The sequence below is a fragment of the Tyto alba genome, unplaced genomic scaffold, assembly GCF_018691265.1.
Source record: "Tyto alba isolate M040663 unplaced genomic scaffold, T.alba_DEE_v4.0 Super-Scaffold_2, whole genome shotgun sequence".
Taxonomy (NCBI): domain Eukaryota; kingdom Metazoa; phylum Chordata; class Aves; order Strigiformes; family Tytonidae; genus Tyto; species Tyto alba.
The window spans coordinates 68,233,407-68,257,971 of record NW_024881282.1 but is presented as its reverse complement, the minus strand read 5'-3'; the positions used below and the strand labels follow the sequence as shown (position 1 = coordinate 68,257,971).

General features: G+C 39.3%; 1 protein-coding gene across 3 annotated transcripts in view; it reads right to left on the bottom strand.

The window, feature by feature from the left end:
• The window catches only part of MAPK12 (mitogen-activated protein kinase 12), a 39,870-nt gene that overhangs the window by 5,665 nt on the left and 9,640 nt on the right, over positions 1-24,565 (bottom strand). For all 3 annotated transcript variants that reach the window (XM_042793250.1, XM_042793251.1, XM_033011527.2), the window contains exons 3-9: positions 22,997-23,055; positions 21,166-21,277; positions 10,711-10,740; positions 8,983-9,030; positions 3,489-3,603; positions 2,753-2,824; positions 547-626 (exon numbers count right to left, since the gene is read on the bottom strand). In XM_042793250.1, coding sequence (XP_042649184.1) covers positions 547-626; positions 2,753-2,824; positions 3,489-3,603; positions 8,983-9,030; positions 10,711-10,740; positions 21,166-21,277; positions 22,997-23,055 — 516 coding nt within the window. The remainder of the gene's footprint in view (positions 1-546; positions 627-2,752; positions 2,825-3,488; positions 3,604-8,982; positions 9,031-10,710; positions 10,741-21,165; positions 21,278-22,996; positions 23,056-24,565) is intronic.

The following is a 24,565-nucleotide window of genomic DNA, read 5'->3' as shown; positions in this document are numbered from 1 at the left end:
AATTATTAGTGCTTCATATTTAATATATTAATTAGAATAAGTATGTATGCATCATTTGAAAGAATGTCATTGTGAGTTTACAGGAATCTCTAGAAGTGAACCTTATACAGTAATTAGTATTTAAATTAGTTAGTCTAATGAATAATATTAGGTTCTTTATAGTAGAGGCTTAAGGATTCTAGAAGGACCTCCACATAAGAATAGGAATGAGAGAGACATCTGCAGACAACTGGGTTTTCTGAGTAGGTTTATGTTTTCAGTATGTTTCCAATAAAAGTAGTAATGTATCGGCTTAACTATTTATATGGTACACACTGGAAACTTTGAAGTATTTAAATATACATATTTTTCAAGTGTTCTGATCATTTTCTGTCCGACCCTTAATCTCCAGTAGTTATTCTGGGTGTACAAAGCATTTCAAGGTAAAGATGTACCATCAGGGATCATTTCAATAGTCAATATACAGCATCTCAGCCAGCCTAAGAACTGAGCATGGCTTAAAGTCAAATTAAGACATGTAAGACTGAGACAAAGCAGAATACTCACATCTTGACTGTGCAGTTTTTGAACAAAATCTTGAGTTGGTGTACCTGTTATTTTCATTATTTCTGTGAGTTGGTCCAGATCTGAATACCAGAAATAAGGAACGAAGTCTTTCACCATAAGAAAACTAAGCACCCTCCAAAAATTGTGTGTTTCTTTGCTATTGGAAAATAAAAATCACAGTGCAAAGACTGAACAGATTTATAAAAGATGAGATGAAAATTCTCCCTTTTTCTTGCAAAAGGCAAACACACTGGAGGCACCTGAAATAAAATACCCTGTAACTTGGGAACACGTACTGGAATCATCTGAAAACTCCTCTAATATCATCAGGCCTCCTCTATATTTTTGATCAAAATCAGTCCAAAAGTATTAGAATTTCTGAACAATCAACACACGTATTGTATGCATTGCCCTAGTCTATCCAATACTTAGGTGGTGTAGAGGTAGGAAAAGTCACAGGGAACTTTGGGTGGTATGATAAACAGAACAAAAATCAGAGGAACCAGTCTGTCTTAGTTCTCCACACTGAGAAACTGAGAGGAAAAACATTAATCCCTCTCCTCATTTTCCACATTCTTATCTTGATTCCAGATGCTGAGATGTTGGAGACATTGTGATGAGGCATCAGAACACTCCCTAATCTTCTGTGTCCTAAATCAGCACAGATTAATCAGCAATTGGCTGTTTCGAAGAGGAAACATCATATTTACAGGAGGCTAATGCTGCAGAGAACAACTTTATGACTCATTTGCTACTCTGGTAAGAGCAGCAGATGAGAAGCTAGAAGCTAGATCACAGTTCAGGGCACATGAGGATTCCACCAACCTCTGCAGAAAAAGGCAATGGTGGGTAATGCTGATGAAATAATTAAATAAATAAAATCCCATACCAAGTTTGCAAGATAACCTATTCATAATACCAAACCAAAAATCCCTTAAGTTAGCTGTTTTCTTACTCACCTACCCACAGCTGAATCCACAGCTGCATTTCCCTGACAACAGGTAATACTGATTCATATACTGAAAGGCCAGCAAGGACTATTATGCTGCTGTAGTTTCCTTTGTAACACAGGATCCAAAACTTCAGCCAGTAGTTGTGAAATCTACAAAACCCAGTATGACTAAAATACTAGCTTTTCCACTCTTACATTTACAGTGCAACTTGAAAATGATGAGTCATTGATTTTCTTATTTATGTACCAGAATGCTTAAGGTTAGTAGTAGTCAAGAAATGCTATGTGTTAGTCAACAACTGTTCTTTAGCAGGTATTTTAGTATTTTCTTGTTAAGAACTAATGTGTACTTAAAATTTGTACAGTTGAAATGATGTGATGTACTCTACTTCCCCATAGTTCCTGTCATTTTTTTGGTGAATGCAATCTTCCTCTTCTATGTCTTTCCTCACAAAACGAGAATCATATGATCCATGCAATGAAGTCCTAATCTTACATGTAAGTACTTAAATACAAATGTAACTAAAACTAAACAATTGTGATTCTGTAAACAAGTATTTGCAGATATTGACTTACTGACTGGAACTTGACAAGGGGAAAAGCACTGCAAAATGATGAGGCTGAGCTCTCAAACATATAAAGCTGGGAAACAAAAAAAAAAACCTAAAAAATTCTTCCTGTCTTCTATTAACACTGTCTCCTATTAACTATTGCAACTACTACTGACAATGAAGTGTCACTTGAGGTTGAATTACAGCTTAATCTTCACTATTTTCTTAATTCCTCAGCAGCGAAATGATAGGACTACATGTTTTCTGTAAATCTAAAACATTTTACTAGATGTTACTAGCATTTTTGGTAAAAGTCTCAAAAAGCATGAAATGGACTAGCATGTGCACATAAGTCCTTTTACTACAGCAGAATATTCTGTGCATGTTCTGGAATTGTGGAACCTATAACCAAAAAAATCAAGATAGGCTTTTTCTGTCATCACAGAACCTTTTACCTGATGATTTGAGACATGATTCAAAGATCACCTCTCTTTCTCTATTGAAAAAGTTCAGTAATACAAGTTTTAATTGGCAGATGTGCAGAAGTGGTACAGATATCAAATAACAAATTAACAAGAAAGGTACAGTCTATTTTACTATTCATTTCAAATCATGCTCATCAGTTTTTGAACAGACCTACTGTGTCACATAAGAACATCTCATCATTTTCTTACATTAGTGTCATAAATTCACTGAAGGATACGATCATTTCCTTTGAACAGAGGCCTCCCTGTTATCATCTCAGCCATTATACAGCCCACAGACCAGATGTCAACTGTAAAAAAAGACCAATAGTTACATTAAATTGCCAAACATCTGTCCATTTAAATCACATAAAGATTAATTTAAAACATATTTTAAAGAAGTGTAAAATTCACTTTCATAGCCTGGAACAAAATAAATGACTGCCTTGCCCGGTATGATGAACAGTATAAGTAAAACTGTCAGCCTTTCAAACTAGCAAACTGGAGATAATCTGATAATATGCAGAATCAGTTTCTCAGTAACAGGCAGATACATGTGGGAAGTAAATTTTTAACACTTTCAAAAACTTCCGTAGTTACCCTGGCGTTACTTGGATTCCCTCCTTCTGCCATTTTCCCCTGTCAGAGTTACAATCAGCACATCTTTGCAGGAAGATGAGAGTCAGTGCAGAATAGAAGAAAAAAGCCCAGATGGTCACATCTGTATACATTTATATCACTTTTTTCCAACCACCTTGGCACTTTCTGTTACTCTCTGAAAATATATAAAAAAGCCTCCAAACTTACAACCACCAAATGATAACCTGCAATTTATCTACAAGGATGCTTTGCATAATTATACTGTCAGTTCCACCTCCAATTTCTTATTCACTTCAGAAACAAAGACTTGCTTATATATTGCCTGATTCAGTGAATGATTTAGCTCTATTAAGACTTTTCTGAAGAGATGCTGACCTGTTTGTGTATAATGCATCCAGTTAAGTATGACCTCTGGAGCTCTGTACCACCTTGTAACCACGTAACCAGTCATCTCACTGTCTGTATGCCTCGCCAGTCCAAAATCCAGAATCTGTAGTGGAAGCACAAAGAACAACTCGATCAGACAGCTAATTATGTTTCATACAGACTTTACAAACATGGAAAATGAAAGAATTGGATCAATCTGCAGAGACTGGTTTATTTTTGCATCTTTTTCTCACTAAAGTGTCTTGTTCTCATTTTAAAAGTCAAGACAAAAGTAGAAAGGAGCTTTAATTTTTTTTTTTTTCCAAATAAGATACTCCTATAGCAACACTAAAAGCTGTAATATCAGTAGGAAAATAATAAATTCTTCAATTATTAATTAAAAATGCATTCAATGCAAAAAATTCCCTGGCTGCAGAATCAACATTGTATCATGTTAGGGCTAAAAGAACAGCACCCATCTTAGTTGGTATTCATTGCTTTCATATCCCAGGTGGCACAATTATTCAAGAGTGTGTTCCAAAAATATTCTGAAGTAAGGAGGTATCATTATTTCTACTTTATAAGTAAATCGTACAAGTGAAGGCTTCCTCTAGGTGACACTGAAAATCTCTAACAAGATTAGGGAATTACCATTATTCAGTCTCACTGAGTTTTTTCCAAAACAGAAAAACCCTCTGTAAGGAATGAAAAGTCAGTGCATTTTTTAAAAGGGTTTATGCACACTTCAGATTATTTCCAAGACTCTCAGATATTTATCTCTAGATATAGCAATGTATGGCAGCAAGATTAAAAATTAACATTACAGCCTTTTTTCAGCTTCTACAAAATTGGCCTAATGAGGCCCACCTGCACGGACCATCAAAACATGGTGTCAAAATATGTGGCCAACAGCAAGACAATTACACTCCTGGAATGATAGTCAGTTCATATTTGTCAGGAAGTTCGTGTTTCTAACAAGAAGGAGGGGGCCTGGGTAAGTAAAGTCTATTCAAGATAAATCATCATCATCCAAAGATAGTTAAATATGTAGCTTTGCATGAGCAGCCATTAGATTCCATGTGTATCAGGCTTCCTACATATATTGACAGGGAAGAAATTTTTACTAGGAGCACCCGTGCATTACTATACCAAGAGTGATGTTTTTGTAATGGTCTCTGTAATTAAACATTTTAAAATATTTCTGGATAGTTATATCATTCCCTGGCACTAACAGAAATGAAAAATATATTTTAATTCATAGATCAAGAGTATAAAATGTTATTGATGATCTTTATTGCCAAACTTGAAACATCGTTTCCATCTTTTCCCCATAACTGCTGATAGCCTACCAATTTAAAAACAGGAATAGGATGCAAAGGGAGATATTTTTATTCTTACCAATAAAACGCACTTGATTACATCCAATTCTTTGGGTATTGAAGATTTACTGGACTCAAAACATTTGCAATAGCAAAATATACATTTATATACCGTTTTCAAATTTATTCTACATATACAGCACACATGATGTTTTCCCAGTAACACTGGAAGGGGAGTGGAGGAAAAAAGGAAGTTTTACGTAACAGGTCAAAGGCCACGTGTGGTACCATCTATTCTGTCACAGCTTTAGGCATTTTCCATACTAAGGCTTGTGACACCTGGAAACAGCTAAAATATAGTTTGGATTTGTATTTTTGCCAAAGCAGAAAACGACAGCAAGAAATTCTGTGCGCTATGCATTAACTTCAGGATTTCTTGTCATTTACATATTCATTAGTCTCAGGAACAAGTGTATCCTGTTAGTACTTCATATTAATATGGTACCACTTCAACAACAATCTTCACATGAAACTATTATTCTCATGCTCCAATCTTCAACTTTTCCGCTGGAACTCCCAAAGCATTTTCAAAGCAAGTTCAAAAACCCTTTTTATAATGCAGGAATTATTAAAGAGAGAGCAAATTCATGTCAGCTCCTCAAGGATAAGCTCCCCTTCTACTCAGCAAACTTAATCTTCCTAACTTGCTTCAGTAACCGTAACAAAAATAACTTGTAACTTTGAGACTGCAGAAAGGGCAGTGTTTTCCCCCGTACACCCTTCACTGTGACTTTTCTGATTCCTCTGTAGCAGCTGAGAGCATCAGATAAGGCAGCCAGAAAGCTCATTGTGAAAACATAAAACTGATGGTAGCCTATTAATTAATTACCACTTCAAGGAACTGTTCCAACCTGCCTGCGGCCTCACTGCCACCAGAGAGGATGCAGGGGAAGCTGCTGAGCGCACAGACACGGGGGAAGAGGCCTGGCCTGGCCTGGTCCGGCCTGGCCTGGTCCGGCCCGGCCCTGGGCCTGCACAAACTGACTTTGAAAGGGCACTCAGAGCGGGGCCGCATCCTGCCCGCTGCGCCCGAAAGCAGGCACGGGGGAAGTCGGTTCAACTCCTTCAGTGTAAGGGAGAACCCAGGAGAATACAATGGCTTTTTGTGTTACATAGGGAAATTCTGAAATGACAGGACCCTGAAGATTCAGGTCAGACTCCAAAGAGAAAAAAATTGTATTACAACAGCTACATGCAAGTATATAGTTTGTTTGCTGTATGCTAAAAAACATTGTTGCAGTGTTATATCAACTTTTATGTAATTAAGGGAGTGTTTCACAACCTTTGATCTTCTTCTGTATCTCCCAGCTTGGAGAGTTAAGACTTTTTATATTTATTCAAAGCTGGAATTCTCACATAACTGAACTACTCCCATAAAATCTTACATTTCTTTTAGGGAAGAAACCTTGCCCACAAGATCTAAATGTACTTAAGTATCAGGAAACAAAAGCTTCCATTCAAATTTACTGTTGTTTTGTGGGGATGTATAGGCCAGTTGTGATTCAAGAACAAGATAGAAGACACAGCTTGATTTTGTGATTAACTGAAAAACCCTGACTAGCCTTCAGATTGCTAGATCTAAGAGAAGATAGGTGACAAAAAAAAAAAGTCTAAAAATTTATAAAAAATTAAAATACAAGAACAGAATTAACTGGGGACTGGAAGCAGCCTGGGGCTACTATCTTTACACTCAAGAGAACAAACTATATTCCTAAAATAAGTTGTGTTGAATACTACATAATTCTATTTCAAAATAAATAATTGGCTTTTTTCTAACACAGTCATTCTACACAGCCAAACAGATGCATTTTTCCTAGGTCAAGGTAGGTTGCATAATTATTTCTGAAGTACAAATATTATCCGCCCTAACAGTCTTTGGAATATTTCCAATACATGCAAGAAACTGCAATCAGAACTGGTCAGATTCAGTATTTCAGTTCACAAACATTGTGCAGGAGAAGAATTACTACTCAGATGGACTCTATGGACAGTATTTCCAAGGAAGTGGCAACACCACCTACATTTCAGGACAGGTAACCTTCCACAGCAGGTGCTACCGCCCTGGTCTCCAAGGGTGCATGCCAGCTAAGCCCCGTTTCCATACTGGGAAGGGGTGTGGGTGTGTACCGTCCTCCTACCCATCTTTGGAGGGAAGCCCCAATGGGTGGGATGAAGGGAGTCACAGTAAATGCCAATACTTGCCACTCACTCCAGAGAATCAGGTAATACAAAAAATGCCATGAAATGCACCTGCCTTCAGTGTAGCAGCAGAAATAGCTGAACTATAGGAGGTTATATTAGGAATTGTCTCCCTTTAGTGATTTTTTTTCCCCAACTACTACAATTAAGATAAAAAATGAAGCAGAACTGACATATTCCTGCTATGAAACACATTGTAGTCTACATATAATTGATACTATTAGTTGTAACAGTGCAGAAGGAATCACTACTGAAGAAATAAGATGTTCTTTTTTTGTGGTGAGCAGTATGTGACTCCTCTCATGCTTCTCTGAAGTGATTAGCTGCAACATACCATAAAAACAGTTCTCCATTACAGATCTTATCCGACTGTATACATGATGGTTTTTTCTTAGAAAGTATTTTTAGTTGAGTGACTGCATAAAAATCATAGAATGGTTTGGATTGGAAGGAAACTTAAAGATCATCTAATTTCAACTCCTCTGCCATAGGCAGGGACACCTTCCACTAGACCAGGTTGCTCAAAGCCCCATCCAACCTGGCCTTGAACCCTTCCAGGGAGGGGGCAGCCACAGCTTCTCTAGGCAAACTGTGCCAGTGCCTCACTACCCTCACTGTGAAGAACTTCTTCCTTACATCTAATCTAAATCTACCCTCTTTAAAACCATTACTCCTTGTCCTATCACTACACTCCCTGATAAAGTACTGGAAGGCTGCTATAAGGTCTCCCCAGAGCCTTCTCTTCTCCAGGCTGAACAACCCCAACTCTCTCAGCTTGTCATAAGGGAGGTGCTCCAGCCCCCTGATCATCTTCGTGGCTCTTCTCTGGACCTGCTTGAGCAGGTCCATGTCCTTCTTATGCTGGGGACCCCAGAGCTGGACACAGCATTGCAGGTGGGGTCTCAGAGCAGAGTAGAGGGGGAGAATCACCTCCCTTGACCTGCTGGACACATTTCTCTTGATGCAGCCCAGGACACGGTTGGCTTTCTGGACTGTTAGTGCACAGTTGTTGGCTCAGTCAGTTTTTCATCCATTGAAACCCCCAAGTCCTTCTCCTCAGGACTGCTCTTAATCCACTCACTGCCCAGCCTGTATTTGTGCTTGGGATTGCAGGCTGTATACCAGTATTCATTGCAACATACGTACCACACAGGAAGGGGGTGCCTGTTACTCTCACACACACACACACACACACACGCTTGGTGTGGGCACACAGCTGTGGTGTGGACTGCTCTGTCAACGCTGAACCTGCAGAAGCAGTTTCAGCTCTTACACTTCTCTTCACTCAGCTGGAGGGACCCAAGTCAGCAACCGCCCCAACAATGCCATGAATGTAATAACCTATGGCACTGACTTCCTCACCAGAAATCCTCCTCTACATCTTGGAGTCAACTCCCATTGCTCGCCTGTTAGCACTGGGTAGCAGCTTCCTGGAGTGTCCTATCTGGACTGGATGTTGTGAGCTGGGACATCCTGGGAAACATTTCTAGCTTGAGGTGCAGCCTTTTCTTCTGCTTGGCTTCAGAACGATCTCAGAAATTGATCGTCACCTCTGCCATTCATATGAAATGCACATTTATGTCAGTCAAGGACATACAAATAGGAGTTAAATAGATTCTCACTATTCAGGTCTTTATTTCTTAAATAAATATTTAATTATTCTTGTGGTGACTGAAGTCAGACAAATGGGAAAACACTTAAAAGGAACAGTGTCTTGTATTTTTTTTCAAGATTGTTACCACTGCCCATCTGATCTTCCCTTTCATTTTCCAGCATTCCTCTATTTCTCCATGACTCAAAGCCCATGGGCTGAAAGCCTGGCCCATCGCTGAAACCAGCTAGTGCATCTACAGCTGTTGCACTCGCTGTCTTCTGTGGTGTTTTCCTAATACATCTGACTGCTTTTTCAAATAAACATATCCTACCTTCAATTCACAGTCTTCGTTCACTGCCAAGTTTCCAGGCTTTAGATCCTGTAATCAGATTGAAATGGATGTTATTTACATTACAGCAAGCACAATAAAGCACACCTTCTTTCTTTCATTTAGGTTTAATGGTTTTCATACAATTACTTAGAACAGCAACAGGTAAAACAATGTTATAATCTAAATAAGAAAATTAAATATAACAAATAACAGCAACAAAGACACAAACTTGCGTATGTTTGGCTTTTTTCCAGTATGTTTTCCCCCCAGACAAATCAACTTTTTTTCTGCTAGAAGTCAGGATAATACTTGCCAGTGAAGGAACTCACTCATCTTACTGTGAGTGGGGTTTCGACATAATTTTGTTACGTTTAATATGAACACCAAAGTTAAGGATTCACATGTATATTCCTGGACTGTATATATTGCATATCAAAATATACTTCAAAAAGGTTCCATACCCTGACAGACTTAGAAGGAGTGCTGAAGGAATCAAACAGAATTTTATATAAAGGCCTATGCTGTCTTCTGTGGGAAAACCACTTTCCTAATGAAGTAAATTGGATGGAGCCTGCAACATGAAAAACAAACTCTTAAGCCTCCTTAGCTGCTGTAGAGACTCCTAATGATCTTCAAAAGTTGTACTTTAGCAGCAAAGGGAAGAGTGCTGTCAACAATTAAGAAGATTTTGCAATATTAGTGACTCCTAGGTGTTCAAAGTTATGAGAATAAAGAAAACAAAAAATTCAGACATAAATTTTCCTTCAGCTTTTTCAAACCTTTGTTTGACACACTTTGGCACAAGGTGTTTAGAAGAGTCTTCTCTCTCAACTTTTTAACTGGCATCCACCTGTTTTATATGAAGATGTTTTAAGATCAGAGGGGCCTTGGAGAAAAGCAAATTGTTGCAAAGAACCATCATGAAACCAAGAAGCTCAAGAGCCATCAAGAGGGAGCTTAAAAAAAGTCTAAGCAACTGTAAATTTAGACCATGATCACAGTAGTTGTAGAAATAAAAATATCAATTTATTACATTATTTTGGCAATTTGTGTAGTTTCCATGTCCAACTTAAAGCTACTATATACAGTGTGCACTTTCTGTGGTGCTCCTGATATTTTATTACAGACAGTTTCTACTGTTCTAATGCAGTTTTGGGGGAAGTTATGCTGTTTGGTACCATGAGGGCATAACTCAGAACTCCTTCGCAGTGCAAAAGTGATTTTAAGTGAACTTTAGACAGAGCGGGGATTCAAAAAGAATCAGATGCTTAATTTCTCTCAGAGAAAATTGAGCTTTTCAAGGCTCTAAAATTTCAGACTATTTTTTCAGTTTCTATGTGTTCATCCTCCGTCCCAACTTTGAGCATTAATATGATGTTTAAACAACATTTAAACATTGTTTTTAAAAGTTTAATCCTCATTAAAAAAAAAAAAAAGGACAGAAAGAATTCTTATCTATCTCAATTTTGACACTATTTGCTCTTGTGGGGACTTACAACTCAACTTCACAAAGCAATTTAAGAAATCCAAATCTAAGCTGTATTCAGTGCAACCCGAGTGCTCAACTTATACTGTTGTAGCCATGAGACCTTTTACTCCTACTGTAGAAGAAACCAAAGGCATCATCAAACTGAGACACAATAAACGTAATTTCAAGCATAATTACTAGCATGCTTATACACAAACATCACTCACATTATCAACATCTTTTATATCGTTTCCACTTACCCTGTGAATGATGCCTGATGAGTGAATATACTGTAAAAAGAGAAAGGTTTTTTTAGTTAATGAGGTCCTGAATTTAAGAAGTTGACTGGAGCAGGGGAGAAAGTACTTTTTCATGGTGTTAAAGTAATCTGAAATTATAAAGTGTTTATTGCACAGAATGTCTTTTTAGCTACATTTTTAACATTCAGATAATTAAACTAGCATTTTGCCCTTCCCCAACAATGAGAAATCAGTAAATCAGTCTGAGTACTGCAACAGATCATACAGTTTTTTTCTAATTCTTCCCATAGGTAAAATCCTGTTTCCAGTTAATTTTTTTGTAATTGGTAGAAATATATATATACGTATCAAAATAAAACCTGTTATTTTATATATCAGACATGCTTTCTTGCAATAGATGTTTCTAGTGTGCCACCACAGTTTAGATTCATATGGTCGAGCAGCACTGAGTTTTAAGAGATCATTTAAGACCAGGATGAAGGCCAGTCAAGATCTTAGCTGAGAAGTCTTGCTTCAATACTTCCTCAATAAAACATGGAGAGGTCATGTTACAAGACATTTTCCTTTACCTGAATATTCTCATCACCCTTCCAGAGACCTATTTAAGGCCTCACAAATGTCAAACCAACAAACTGGACACCTAGGGCTAGTTCTTTTGCGAAGACACCTGACCAAATACACGTCTGCACCCATGACTATTACCAAATGCTCCCCACTGAGGTAAGCAGTTCTCACCAGCTGAATGATGCCCTAGAAGAGCCTATTTTCATCACGGACAATAAAGGGAACCTCTAATAACTAGTTCAGACAGACATCTCTTTTGCAAGGACTGAAATGTAGAAAGTTGTCCTGAACTGAGGACATGCTTTCCAAGAGCAGCCTGGGACATGCTAGCACTGTTCCCTTCAGATGTGGGGAACTGATCTGAAAACCCCACAGACCACCCTACTGATGGCAGCTCATACTACTGACACTACGCAACATGAGAATAAAGGCTTTTTTAAACGTCCTCAGAAAAGATGGATGAGATGTGAATCCCACCAGCTTTACCTGGAAAGTTTTTATTTTATTCCACCCTGAAGAATGGGATGATAACTGAGGAAAGAGTTACTGGGAACCAGCTGTCAGAGCCAGGAAAGACCAACCCAGACAGTCGGCACAGCATCACGGAGATGTGCAGAAGCACTGAGCTTTGCAAGATGACTGTCAAACAACTATAGCCTCAGCAACTGCTGTCTTCTTCCCCAGAAGCCATGAAGATGAGCAACTAACCTTGTAAATGCAACAGTCCCTCTGCAAAGGGGTCCTCATAGACCACCTGATGAGGAGACCAGGGAAAAGAAAGCAAAGATACAGATCAAAGCCAACTTCTTCAGACAGATCCAACGTGTGTTTCGGACTTAGGTTTCTGAACTTAAAACCCATGCAACCTAAGCAGCACAAGATCTGGATTTAAGGCATTGAGATTTTAAAGCAGTGACTGAACAAAAATAAAATCTCTGACATTTACTTTTTCTTCTCTTGCACTTGACACAGCGCTCCAGATGTGGTCTTGTAGGTTGTGAAAAGAGAGAGGAAAAAAATAAAAAAAATCGCTTCCCTTAACCCTGTGACTACAACTTTACCACTCCAGCCCAGATCGTGTCAGGGCTCTGCTGCTGCACAGGAACACTGCTGACTGCTGTGCCTGAGTCCATGCAGGTCTTCCCATTTGCGGTAGACCAGTTCCTGCTGCATATTACTTGCCGATTAGGCAAGGTTTAACATCACCCGTAGGAAATGTCAAAGTGCTTCACAGGATTTCCTGGGGCAGACACAAGGGGTTGAGGGCACAAGGCTGTTCCCAAATATGTAGGCTGTAAAACCGCTACAGCAAATGAAGAACTATGAAATGCCGTATCTGTCATAGATGTGCATGAAGTGGATTGGGATGGGAGGAACTAGATACAGAAAAATTAAGTTTGTCATTTGTACACGGAGGCCACAAACGATTGACATGTGTAAGTATTTAGACTCCCGATAAATGAAGAAAAAAGATGTCTTCTGCCAACAGCCATGTTGATCAAAGATATCACAATGACTACTTGCATTCTAAATCATTTCAATGTCTTCTTACCAAAGCCTCGTGATTTTCCAGAGCAGATGCTTAAAATATTCTATAGGCTATTTTTGCTAGTATGACTGTACACAGCAAGGAAATAACTGGCAGACCCAGGAATTTCTGCACCTAAGAATGTGGCATGTAGAAACAGGAATTAAAAGGACTGTACCCTTCAGAGTTGTAAAGTAAATTTCACCTGTTTGGGGGAAGAGCGTGGTTTTGTTGGCGTTCTCACCCCACTGAAGGCTTTATGAGTGTTCACAGCACCAAAATCATGTTAACACTTTGATGAGAACTCCTATGTTTTCTAAACACTCCTCTTAATATAACACTACCAAGATTACCTGAAATAGCACTTGTTCCTCGTGCTGATGTACACATCAGCCTTTCTGTAAACTGAAATACCAGTGCTGTGCTGCAGTGTTTCTTTAACAATAGCAGTATTTTTTTAACTGCATTTTATTATCTCCTGGCAGGTAGCAGCACTGGAACTATGCCAGTCTTTGTTCAGAAAACTTTCCATTTCAGTTCAATAACCTTCTGAAATGGGATCCTATTCTTACTGATTCTCCTCATTAAACTACCCATTTATTGACAGATTTTTCAGTCTTAACATGGGAAAAACATCCAGACCAGAGCAGACCTATCCTTCACGATGTTATTACCACTTCATCTGAACAGTATTTGGTTTGAGAATCCAGTTAACGTGAGCAAAGTGCCTTGGAGCAGAGGAGCACTGTGCATTATCCCAAAGACAATTTTTGGTAGAATGCATAAACCCTTGAATGCAAGCTTCAGATTGTGCTAGGAAGCTATCCAACAGTTGTCTAAATTCTAAGCATTCTTGTCTGAATATGCAATCTCTACACAAAATGAAAAGCTAATCAAAAGGGAATTAGAAAAAAACTCAGGAGAAAGTATTCTAGGGAGCATGCAAAATGAAAATGAGGAGTGACTTGGCAGGGAAGGAAAAACTCAAGAGGGTGAGAAAAACTGAAATGGGTGAGAGGAGAAGGGAAAGCAGAGAAGCAGAAAGAGTGACATAAACGTGAACAAAAGACAGGAAATAGAGATGATAAAAGGAGAGAACCAGAGCAGGTAAATATTCCAAGTATGGCAAAAGAAGCTTGAACAGGTGTCTGTATAGCCCAAGAGCTATCCATCCATTCTCAAATACCATACAAAGAAACAGGACTGCCACCCACCTCCCCAGACCTCTATGAACAGGAACCCAACTGGCACTTCTGCAGAAGGGGACCCAAGACTGAAAGTGCTGGAAGCTCCAGCCCCTTTCCACCTACGTAAAGACATTTATGTTCAGCCTGCCTTCTGTACTCTTCGACAATACACAGCTTTTCTGTCAAACAAAAAAATTATGAAATCCCTTCCAAGTTGCCAGCTCATACTTAAACATTTAATGCCAGACTAAGGCCTGACTAGGAAACAGACAAAGGAGGGGCATGCCATTGTTTTTAAGATGTCAAATAGCATTGTTTTTTCCTACCATAGATGAAGTTAAATTCTGATAAATTACGAGGCTCACCAAAGAAAGGAAATTAATATTTCATTCTCTATAGAAAGAAGATAGCAAAATGGCAAGAACAGAAACTAACTGACAAACAAGGACTGTAAAAACTTAAATAGCAAAGACCTGAGGGCTTGATACAAATCTTCCTGAAATCAGTATGAACTTTCTATTGACCTCAATTTATATATATTTTTTAATTCAGGCCTATAGCGCATTTGGTATACAACCAACCCAGAACCAGTCTATAGGTAGAATGTAGAAACAAAACCTGCAAGGAACTGACTTGGGGGCTTAGCAGAAATATTTCTTATGCCTTCACAATACATCACTCATGAAGAGTTTTTTCTACATGCATTTAACTGTCAAATGTAAACAGGTTGTTACAATAGAAGTATCCGATGTGACAAAAATGATGAACAGCTTTCTTGCCTTTGACTAGATGTAAATACAGATACTATAAAGTGCTTATGTACTTCACACAAAGGATAAATGCATATTGCAGGTAACATCTTTAAAACCAAAAAAAACCCTGCAAAATAGAGCAGAGTCAATGTTAAAAGGTGAGGGGAAAAAAAAAAGAAAAAAGGCATTATAAAAATGAGAGGCTGAGACTGGGAAGATGAAAGAGTTTTACAAGAAAGATCTACAGAGTAGCATATTCCTTCTTCCCAGGTGTTGCACATATTTTTCCCTTATAATGCCTCAATTGAGTGCTAAATAAGTGTATGGTTTTCTCCCCTCTACCCCACCGAAAATGTAATCTAAGCAAACACAGATGGGCTATCTTTAATTCAGATACAGTAGACTTTAAAAAGTACACAATTTTAATGCAAAACTTAGCAGACCCTTTCTTAAACAGCTAATTTACTAATATTGGTAAAAGACGACACAAACTGCTGACCCATTTTACTTTTTCTCTGCATGCTAGCAATACTACTTTCAGGTTAACCCACTTCTTAGCACGGAGAGTGATGCAAGAATGTCACTCAAGCACTGGACCACTCCTATTTCTTAAAGATATTTCCAACTACGTGTATTGTTGTGGCTGGATGAATTGGTTCAAGAAGAATGCAAAATGCAACAGACAGTAAGGACTGTTCTCAAATATTTGCAACACAATAGAAAATGACAAAACATCAGAGTCTAGAAGCTGAATGTCTTATTTCCTGATGGTAATTTTGAGGTAAGTACAGTTGTGCTCTCAAAAATGTGGGGGAAAGGACAAAATATTCAGGTGAACAGCTTGTTACAGAAGATAGAACAGACTTAGAGGCCAGAGATACCAATTTACTAAGACTATCTCAGCATCCTTGCTGGTTGCCTTGTAACTGAAATGAGAGCTGCCCTCATTTTTATAAAATCCTGGGAATAGCAGGGAACATCAGGAACTTCCTGCTCTTTTCCTCTGTGGTGGCTTAACCTTGGCTGGCCACCAGGTGCCCACCAAGCCCCGCTCTCATTCCCTCTACTAGCAGGACAGGGGGGAGAAAATACAACGGAAAAGCTCATGGGTCAAGATAAGGACAGGGAGATCACTTACCAACTACCGTCATGGGCAAAACAGACTCAACTTCGGGAAGATTAATTTAATTTATTGCCAATTAATAACAGAATAGGATAGTTGGAAACAAAAAACAAAACTAAAACCACCCACCTTCCCCCCACCTCTGCTTCCTCCCAGGCTCAGCCTCACTTTTGACTCTTCTAACTCCTCTCCCAGAGCAGTGCAAAGGGACAGGGAATTGTCACTGTAGTCAGTTCATGACATGCTGTCTCTGCTGTTCTTTCCTCCTCATGCTCTACCCCTGCCCCTGTGTGGGGTCCCTCCCACGTGGGAAAGTCCTTCCCAAGCTGCTCCAACATGGATCCTTTCCATGGGATGCAATCTTTTAGGAGCAGACTCCTCCAGGATGGGTCCCCTGTAGGCTGCAGGTCTTGCCACAAAACCTGCCAGGAGCCTGTTCCAGCACAGGCTCTCCATGGCCTGCAGCCTCCTTCAGGGCACATCCACCTGATCTGGTGTGGGGTCCCCCACGGGATGCAGGTGGAGATCTGCTCCACTGTGGACCTGCCTGGGCTGCAGGGGCACAGCCTGCCTCACCGTGGTCTTCACCACGGGCTGCAGGGGAGTCTCTGCTCTGGCGCCTGCAGCACCTCCCTCCTTCTCCTTCCTCACTGACCTTAGTGTCTGCAGGATTCTTTCTCTCACATTTTCTCACTCCTCTCTCATAACTGCTGCAGAGCATTTTTTATCCCTCCTTAAATACATCATCACAGAGTTGTGACAAACATTGCTGATGGGCACAGATTTAGCCAGTAGCAGGTCTGTCTTGGAGCCAGCTGGAACTGGCTGTGTCTTCTCACAGAAGCCACACCTGCAGCCCCCCACTACCAAATACTGCCACACAAATCCCAATACATCCTCCTTAATTCCTGCTCTGTTTTCTTCAGATGTATGCCAACCATGTACAGTTGCTCCACTTGCCCTCCACATTTACTGATCCAACAGATTTCATTGTCAACCTTTGAAGCCCACAGACTCCACTCTGTTGGCTCTCTGTGAGATAATCTAGGCCACTAGGACCAAACTATGTTTCTAGACCATTTCACTGGAATTAAATTCATTATTCACCCTTTCCACTACAATCAGCTGAAGCTAATTTTTTTCACAGATCGTATCTTGCTTTCCTGTAGAATTAGCCCAAAATATGTTTTTTATCTCTGGTGAAGAGCATGCCTCTGCTGGAAACCTGTTTCCTAGACAGTTACCTGCAAGGAGACAGACCATTCCACTTATATGGTCCTTGAGAAAATACTTATTAGGATATGGCTTTGTAATTAGGGAACTAACTACAAATCTGAAATCATAACTCCATGTTCACAGCCCAGATGAGAGGTGAATTCCCTCCAGTTTAAATAAAGCCAGTTTCTCCAAACCTGGCTTTAGTTTCTGCGTCTGTAAAATGGTAATTACAGCATTTAAATGCACAACTGTAGAATAAAAAGGATAATTGCTTTGCATACCTAAAAGGCTGTGTAAGTGAAAAATCCACTGAATGAAGAACACAAAATCCAAGGTACATTCAAAGAGAAATTAATAATGAGGGACTCAACAACAAAGCATAGTAACTAAGTTTTGTAATAAGAGTAAAACAATTTATTTGCCCTTCTGTATCTGTTAAATATTGAGAGACAAAGGAATCTTGGGCAGACCGTTCCTGACACTGTTGTCCAGGAACAGCATGCCGTCCAGCGAAGATAATTATTTTTAATAGTGTTTGGCAATGCAAATATAGATCTGGAAGAATCAGCATCCTGATGGATGTGCCAGACCTTCCTGTATCAAAACCAGTTCTGCATTTCCACTGCACAAGCACATCCATACACAACACACCTTCCAGCACTGACTACACTTGTCTCTGTACAAGCTCAGGGGAAAGTCTGCCCATACACTGCATGTTGCAGGCACAGGACCATAAAGCCAAAACTGTACAGCGCAAGCAGCAGCCAAGGAACGACATTCAATTCCAGAGAGTGCCGTTCCATGGCCTTGTTACAACGTGCCTCTTCAGACCAGCAAAGAGAATGAAAGAGCCATCACTGCAGGAGAGCCTGGCTGAAGCCTGCAGATCTAGGTCAAGGTTTTTCTTCTCTTGGAATTGTGTCACCAAAAGGAAAAAATAATGAAGAAGTAGTAGGTATTTTATGATCAACAGTTGCATACATCTAAAAACCAAATACTGTAATTTAAGAACTGTAGTACCAATCTAGATTGAGAAGCATTTGCATATCACATTAATATATATTACAGATTGACAGGGATCTTAAAGAGTATCTTCTTTTTGTGTTGTAAGATACGGACTCCAATAGCCACGTTTCATTTTTTAAAAGATAAATAGAGGAAAAAAGCAGTAGCAATAATAAACAGTATTTAGCAGAAAGATGAGGAAGAAAAACATAGAAAGCATGTGACAGCTAGTATATTTAGAATCATCTTTGTGAGAGTCACTACAATTCAAAGGTATGTTGTTTTGCTACAGCTGTTGGCTCTGCAGTGCACAGAAGTGTAAGATCCAAGAGGTAACAGAGAGATGAATATAAACATTATTTCTTAGAAGGTGTGGGGGATTAACAGTCAGGCCTAACTGGGTTTACGTTCAGGGTTATTCTCTGAAAAAAAAAAAACAAAAAATCATGAAGCAGCCCAACAACTAACTTAAGGATGGAGTCTGGTTATACTTTTTGTTCAAGTATAAGAAGATTTTACATTGAAAATATTATTTTTCCCACATGCCATGCTCCAGCTAAGTCATGACTTACTGGAAGACCTACAAGGTGAAGCTTTCCTATACAGCTGAAAACTAGACAAATCTGAATGGTCCCTTCCAGCCTTTTATGAATCCTTCCATAACTTCAGTTTAACATGCTAGCACATTACAAAAACAGGCACTAGAAAACAAAATCAAGCAAAGGTGGCAGGAGGCCTGCATGATGAATGAAGACCTCCTAGGGAAACTGAAACACAAAAAAGAAGCGTACATGAGGTGGAAGCAGAGTCAGGTCACAGCAGGAATGTGGAGACACTGTCCAAGTGTGCAGAGAGGGAGTTAGGAAAGATGAAGCCCACCTGGTGCTGAACCTGGTGAGGGACATGAAGGGCAACAAGAAGGGCCTTTACATGTATATTAGGAACAAAAGGAAAACTAGGGAAAATGCAGGTCCCTTGCTGAATGGAGCAGAGCATCAGGTGAAAAAAGGCATGGAAATGGCCAAAATACTCAATGCCTTCTTTCCCTCCATCTTTAGCAATAATATTTGCCAAATCATGAGACCACTGGGAAAGTCTGGAGCAAAGAAGACTTACCCTCAGTGGAGGAGCATCAGATAGGGAATATTTAAACAAACTGGATAGACACAAGTCCCTGGACCCTGATACAGTGCACTCTTGAATGCTAAGGGAAGTTGGCTAAGGTCATTGTGAGGCCACTCACTAATATGTGAAAGGTCATGGTGATCAGGAGATGTTCCTTATGATGGGAAGAAAGCAAATACTGTTCATGTCTTCAAAAAGGGCAAGGAGGAAGAAGATTAAGGAACTAAACACCAGCCAGTCACACCTCACTCCGTGGAAAGGTAACGAGCAAATAATTCTGGAAAACATTTCCAAACATAACAAGGACAATGAGGTGACTGACAGTAGTCAATATGGATTTACAAAGGGGAAAATCATGCCTAATTAACCTGTTAGCCTTCTATGATAAGACAACTGCCTTGGTGGATGATAGGAGGGCAGTCAATGTTATTTACCTTGATTCTAGCAAGGCTTTTGAAACTCTCTCCTGTAACACCCTCACAGACGGAAGAAGTACGAGTTAGATTAATGGACGGCGAGGTAGACTGAGCTGCCTGGATCAAAGTTCACTGAGTCAGTTGGCTGAACTGCCTGGATAAAAGGATTGTGATCAGTGGCAGGAAGTCCAGCTGGAGTCCCATCACTAGCAGTGTCCCCCCCAGCGTCAGTCCTGAGGCCAGTCCTGTTTAACACCTTCATTACTGTCCTGGATGATGTAACGGAGTATACCCTCAGCAAGTCAGCAAATGATACAAAACGGAGAGGAATGTTCATACACCAGATGGTTGTGCTGCCACTTAGAGAGACCTCCACAGGCTGGAGAAATGGGATGACAGGAACCCACCAAAGTTCAACAAAATCCTGCACCTGGGAAGAAATAACCCCATGCACCAGTACAGCCTGGGTGTTGACCAGGTTGGCAGAAAAGGACGTGGAAGTCCTGCTGAACAAGCTGAATGTCAGAAATGTGCCCTTGTGGCAAAGACAATTAAAAGCCTCCTGCATTAGGCAGAGGATTGCCAGCAACCTAAGGGAGGTGTTCCTTCCCCTCTTCTCAGCTCTGGTGAGACACCCCTGGAGCGCTCTGAAGAGACACTGAAGCACATCCAGTTAAGCTCCATGACAATGATTATGGGACTGGAGCAGTTGACATAAGAGGAGAAACTGAGACAGACAGGATTGTTTAGCTGGGAAAATGCTCATGGTCCATCTTATCAATGTGCATAAATACTTGAAGGGGGCAGTAAAAAAGACAAAACCAGATACTTTTAAGTTGTGTCCAGTGAAAGGACAAGAGGCAATGGGCAAAAGCTAAAACACAGGAATTTACATTTAAATATAAGAAAAACTTATTTTGCTGTAAGGGGGATTGAACCCTGAAACAGGTTGCCCAGGGAGGCTGTGGAATCTCTGTGCTTAGAGATACTCAAAACCCAACTGCACAAGCTCCCGAGCAGCCTGCTCAGCTTGATCCTGCTTTGTGCAGGGGGGCTGCACTACACAGTTTCCAGAAGACCCTTTCCATCTCAGTGGGCCTGTTAAAAGGGGAGTCCTACCTCTGAACTCAACAGTGGTCTCCTTCTTAGTCTCTGTGCTCTCCAACTAGCCACAGTAACAGGTATGGCAAAGCGGCACCACAGTCAGCTACTGGGGAAGAAGGCAACTAAAAATCACAGCAGAGATGTTCTGGTGTACTCAAATAAGGAAACCAAGGTCATCCTGGATCAATGTACTATATAGATCTTGAGTTACTATCTTTTCTTTTTGCTTGAAAAACGCCACAGACAAAAACATCATACAAAAAAACCCTAGATAACATTTATCATTACAAAACAACTGCTATGCAGAATGTCATTACTTTTATTATTCAAGGCAAGATAAATTTTATCGTGCTATCAAAAGATAAATATTTATAGCTCTCCATAATGGTTTACTAGGAAAAAATATTGTGAAATCAAAATAAAAGTGGCAAACCTTTAAGCCTTTCAGCATCTGATATACCAGGAACTGGATTCGATCTTCAGTTAGTTTCTCATGCTTCATTATCTTACTCAAGTCTGTTCCCATAAATGGCATGACAAGGTAGCTTAAAGAAAAAAAAAAAAAAAAGAAAGAAAAAAGGATAACTTCAATTTGTCAAATAAATTGAAACGTAATTGTATGTTATAGTTCAGTGACAATATTAAATGATGGGTCATTCCATTTACAATTTCATCATCATCCCCCCTGCCCTCCAAGTTTCTCTGTTTTTATGTATTTTTATTGTCATAAAGAGGTATCACCCAGCCCAAACACTGATTATGGAAAGTTGCTAGTTATCAGAAGAGTGCAGATTCTGAACTAGTTAGAAAAAACATTAGAAGAAAGAACATGTTAGAAGATATTCATGCAAGGCTATGTATCTCACTATCATGACCATAGTGTTGAACTAGCAGCAACCAAACCGCCTAGATGGTTCATTCAAATAGACAAGGTCAGATGTAACAGAAATAGAGATGATCAAATTAGGATGACACAATAACTTCCATTAATTTTCATCTGGGATCATAAACTGGGATCTTCCATACTTAGTACTGGCAAGGAACACCAGCAACAGAAAGCTTGAGAACACCAAGCTGGCATTTCAAGGCTAATCTTCGCTTAAGATCCCAAACTGTTCTTTGCATTGCTTGTAGTTAATTTGTCCTTCAGAGCCTATCCTTAAAGTCAGATCTGAACATAGACAGAGCCAGACATGTCTGGCACCTGAGGATAAAGTCATCAGTTTTCCTCTTATGAAGACAAGCAGATGCATTTTCATGAAGGGAAAAATTAGATGTGATCATCATTTCATAGCTACAAATTTTATTATTTAGACTTAAATGGGTTTCCTCTGATTAAAATATGCAAATTATAATTCTGCTGATTTCTACTATTAAATCTGTATGAAAACTTCATTTATTCTATTAGAATCGTAACTATAAACAAATTATGAACACGTGGTCCATGTTTTCTCTACTTCATTTTCTACATTTTCCTGTCAGATAGCTTTGTCAACGTATAAATATGCAAAGTTGTTTTTGAGGCATAGCTACATGAGATGAAATCCTGAACAGTTCTACGAATGTAACATGAAATCTACATTAAGCTCAACAGGATTTCCAACCACTGTTTCTCCAGTGACTCTAATTCACAAGAATTGCAGCAAGATCCACAAACAAAACAGCAGACATGCTAAATATCTTGTGTCTGAGATGCCACCAAAAGGTCAGGGAGATGTACATGCCTGGTACTAGAAATGATCTATATCATGTGCCATTTGGACCACTGGACTGGGAAACCAGTCAGGGAGTACAACAGACCACAGTGCAGATACTCACCTCAAAAATCAGCACGTTTTAATTAATTCTTGAATTAGGATGGATCACACCAAGACATGTCATGTAGCAGGAATCATTTTCAGCCTACTTGCTTGGGTTGAGAATTGCCCTATAATTTGGTCAGCCTGGGCTTTAGGGTAAGAAATCAGGACTTGAAAGGTGTGTTAGGGAATCCACCAAACTGCCATCTACTAAGGGCTGAAAGAAGTACATACCTTATAATACCTTATAGGTAACTGGTTCTAACGACAATCTGAAAACCTCAGTCTACCAAGTTTGAAGTTGCACATAAGAGGACATAAGTTCATAAGTTATATGAAGACAAGATTCAGAAAAAAATCCATGAAGCAACAATTTTTGAATTCTCCACTTAAAAAAAGCAACAACTCTTCCTCCTGCACAAGCAACAATGCCCTGCTCTCAAACACAAACAACTCAGAACTTACAAGTCATTAAACTTCTCCAGTGTTCCATCCGGTGTGAACACATCCAATATTCCAATGACCTAAAAATATGGGAGGAGGGAGAGGAAAAAAACCCATGGATTAATACTGATTTAACACAAAAAATCCTGAACTGCATAAGTGAAAAAATATAATCAAAAGCATTTCCATAGTGACACATTAGCTACAGGCATAAAGATGGCAGAAAGAATACCTAAAGTAGTGCCTAGCAACACCAGGATTTGTTATGTGTTAAATTTTATAGCCCTGAGGGCTGTTTGACTCTGTGACAACAAATTAAAAAAAGTATTTACTTGAAGAAAAAGTTCAGAGGCTAACAGTGTTATGTAAGAGGAGATAGCATCTTTTAACCTGAACGACTGAAGTGTTGAAAATAAACCTGACAAATCAGTTTATAACCTGACGCAGTCATAAGTGCTATTCACCTAGCTGCGCCTGCTGCCTGACAATGAAGAACACTTTAAATATTTTCTAATTTCAGTAACAAGGTAATTTAGATACATAGATGGCAATATCTAATTGGGAGTACAAAGAAGAAACTAGAACTAAACTGTTTTTATAAAGAGTAAATTATCAAGAGCTTAATATTATTTACTATGTCTTTTGTACCTTAGGTTCTCCTTAAAAATATTTTTTGTCAAACAAAAGCATTCTATCACTCAACAGAGAAATAACAATCTAGTACAACACATTTCTCACCACAGCTCTTCCTACTAGTATGGTTTTCAGCAGAACTACACCAACTGACTAGATGCATCGTGGTAACTGCCTATGTTTCTCTCAAGCCCATTAAACACCAGAAAATTAAATATACAGAACTTGATGCTCCGAAAGATGTAGCTGGAATTGTCTAAAGCCAGATCTCAGCTCAGATGCTGCTTAATCCAGGCAGTGCCTAAACAGCACTGGCTTTTAGATTTGCTTCTTTTCTTCTACTACTGCTAGCTCGTGACCATTTCTGCTGGCTCAGGGGAAGCCTCCCAGGCCCTGGACTGCTCATGGTGCTTCCCAGGTGCAGGCTGCTGTGTTGATAGGGATGTGCAGGAGTTTGCTGGAAAGCAAGCTAAAAGACTAATACCTTTATAACCTTGTTCAGACCTATCTCCGCAGCCATACAATTTAAGGCCATCAGATTGTACATCAAACTAAAACTGAATAAAATTAGAAACTGAAAGAAAGGAACCAGGGGTAATGGCATATTATGTTGTCTGATGTTACCGTCAAAATGCTAAAAGGAGGACTGAAAAAATCCACTTTGATAACAATCGAGACGGATTTTGGACATTACTACTGTGTCTTAATTGCTCCATAAAACAATTATTTTTAAAAAGTATGTGGAAGTAAAGAGAAGTGAGAGCAGAAATGCAGGAAGAAAATACAAGAAAAGAAAGGCGACTTCCTTTATTCAGAGCTTTAAATAAAAATTGCCAACTGTGATGAAATCCTTACTGCATGTATTTTTATTTTTTCCACATTCAGGGGGAACTACTACAGTTAGCCTAGATATTATCAAAATATCATAATAATGAATAAGATAGAAAAACTAATAAA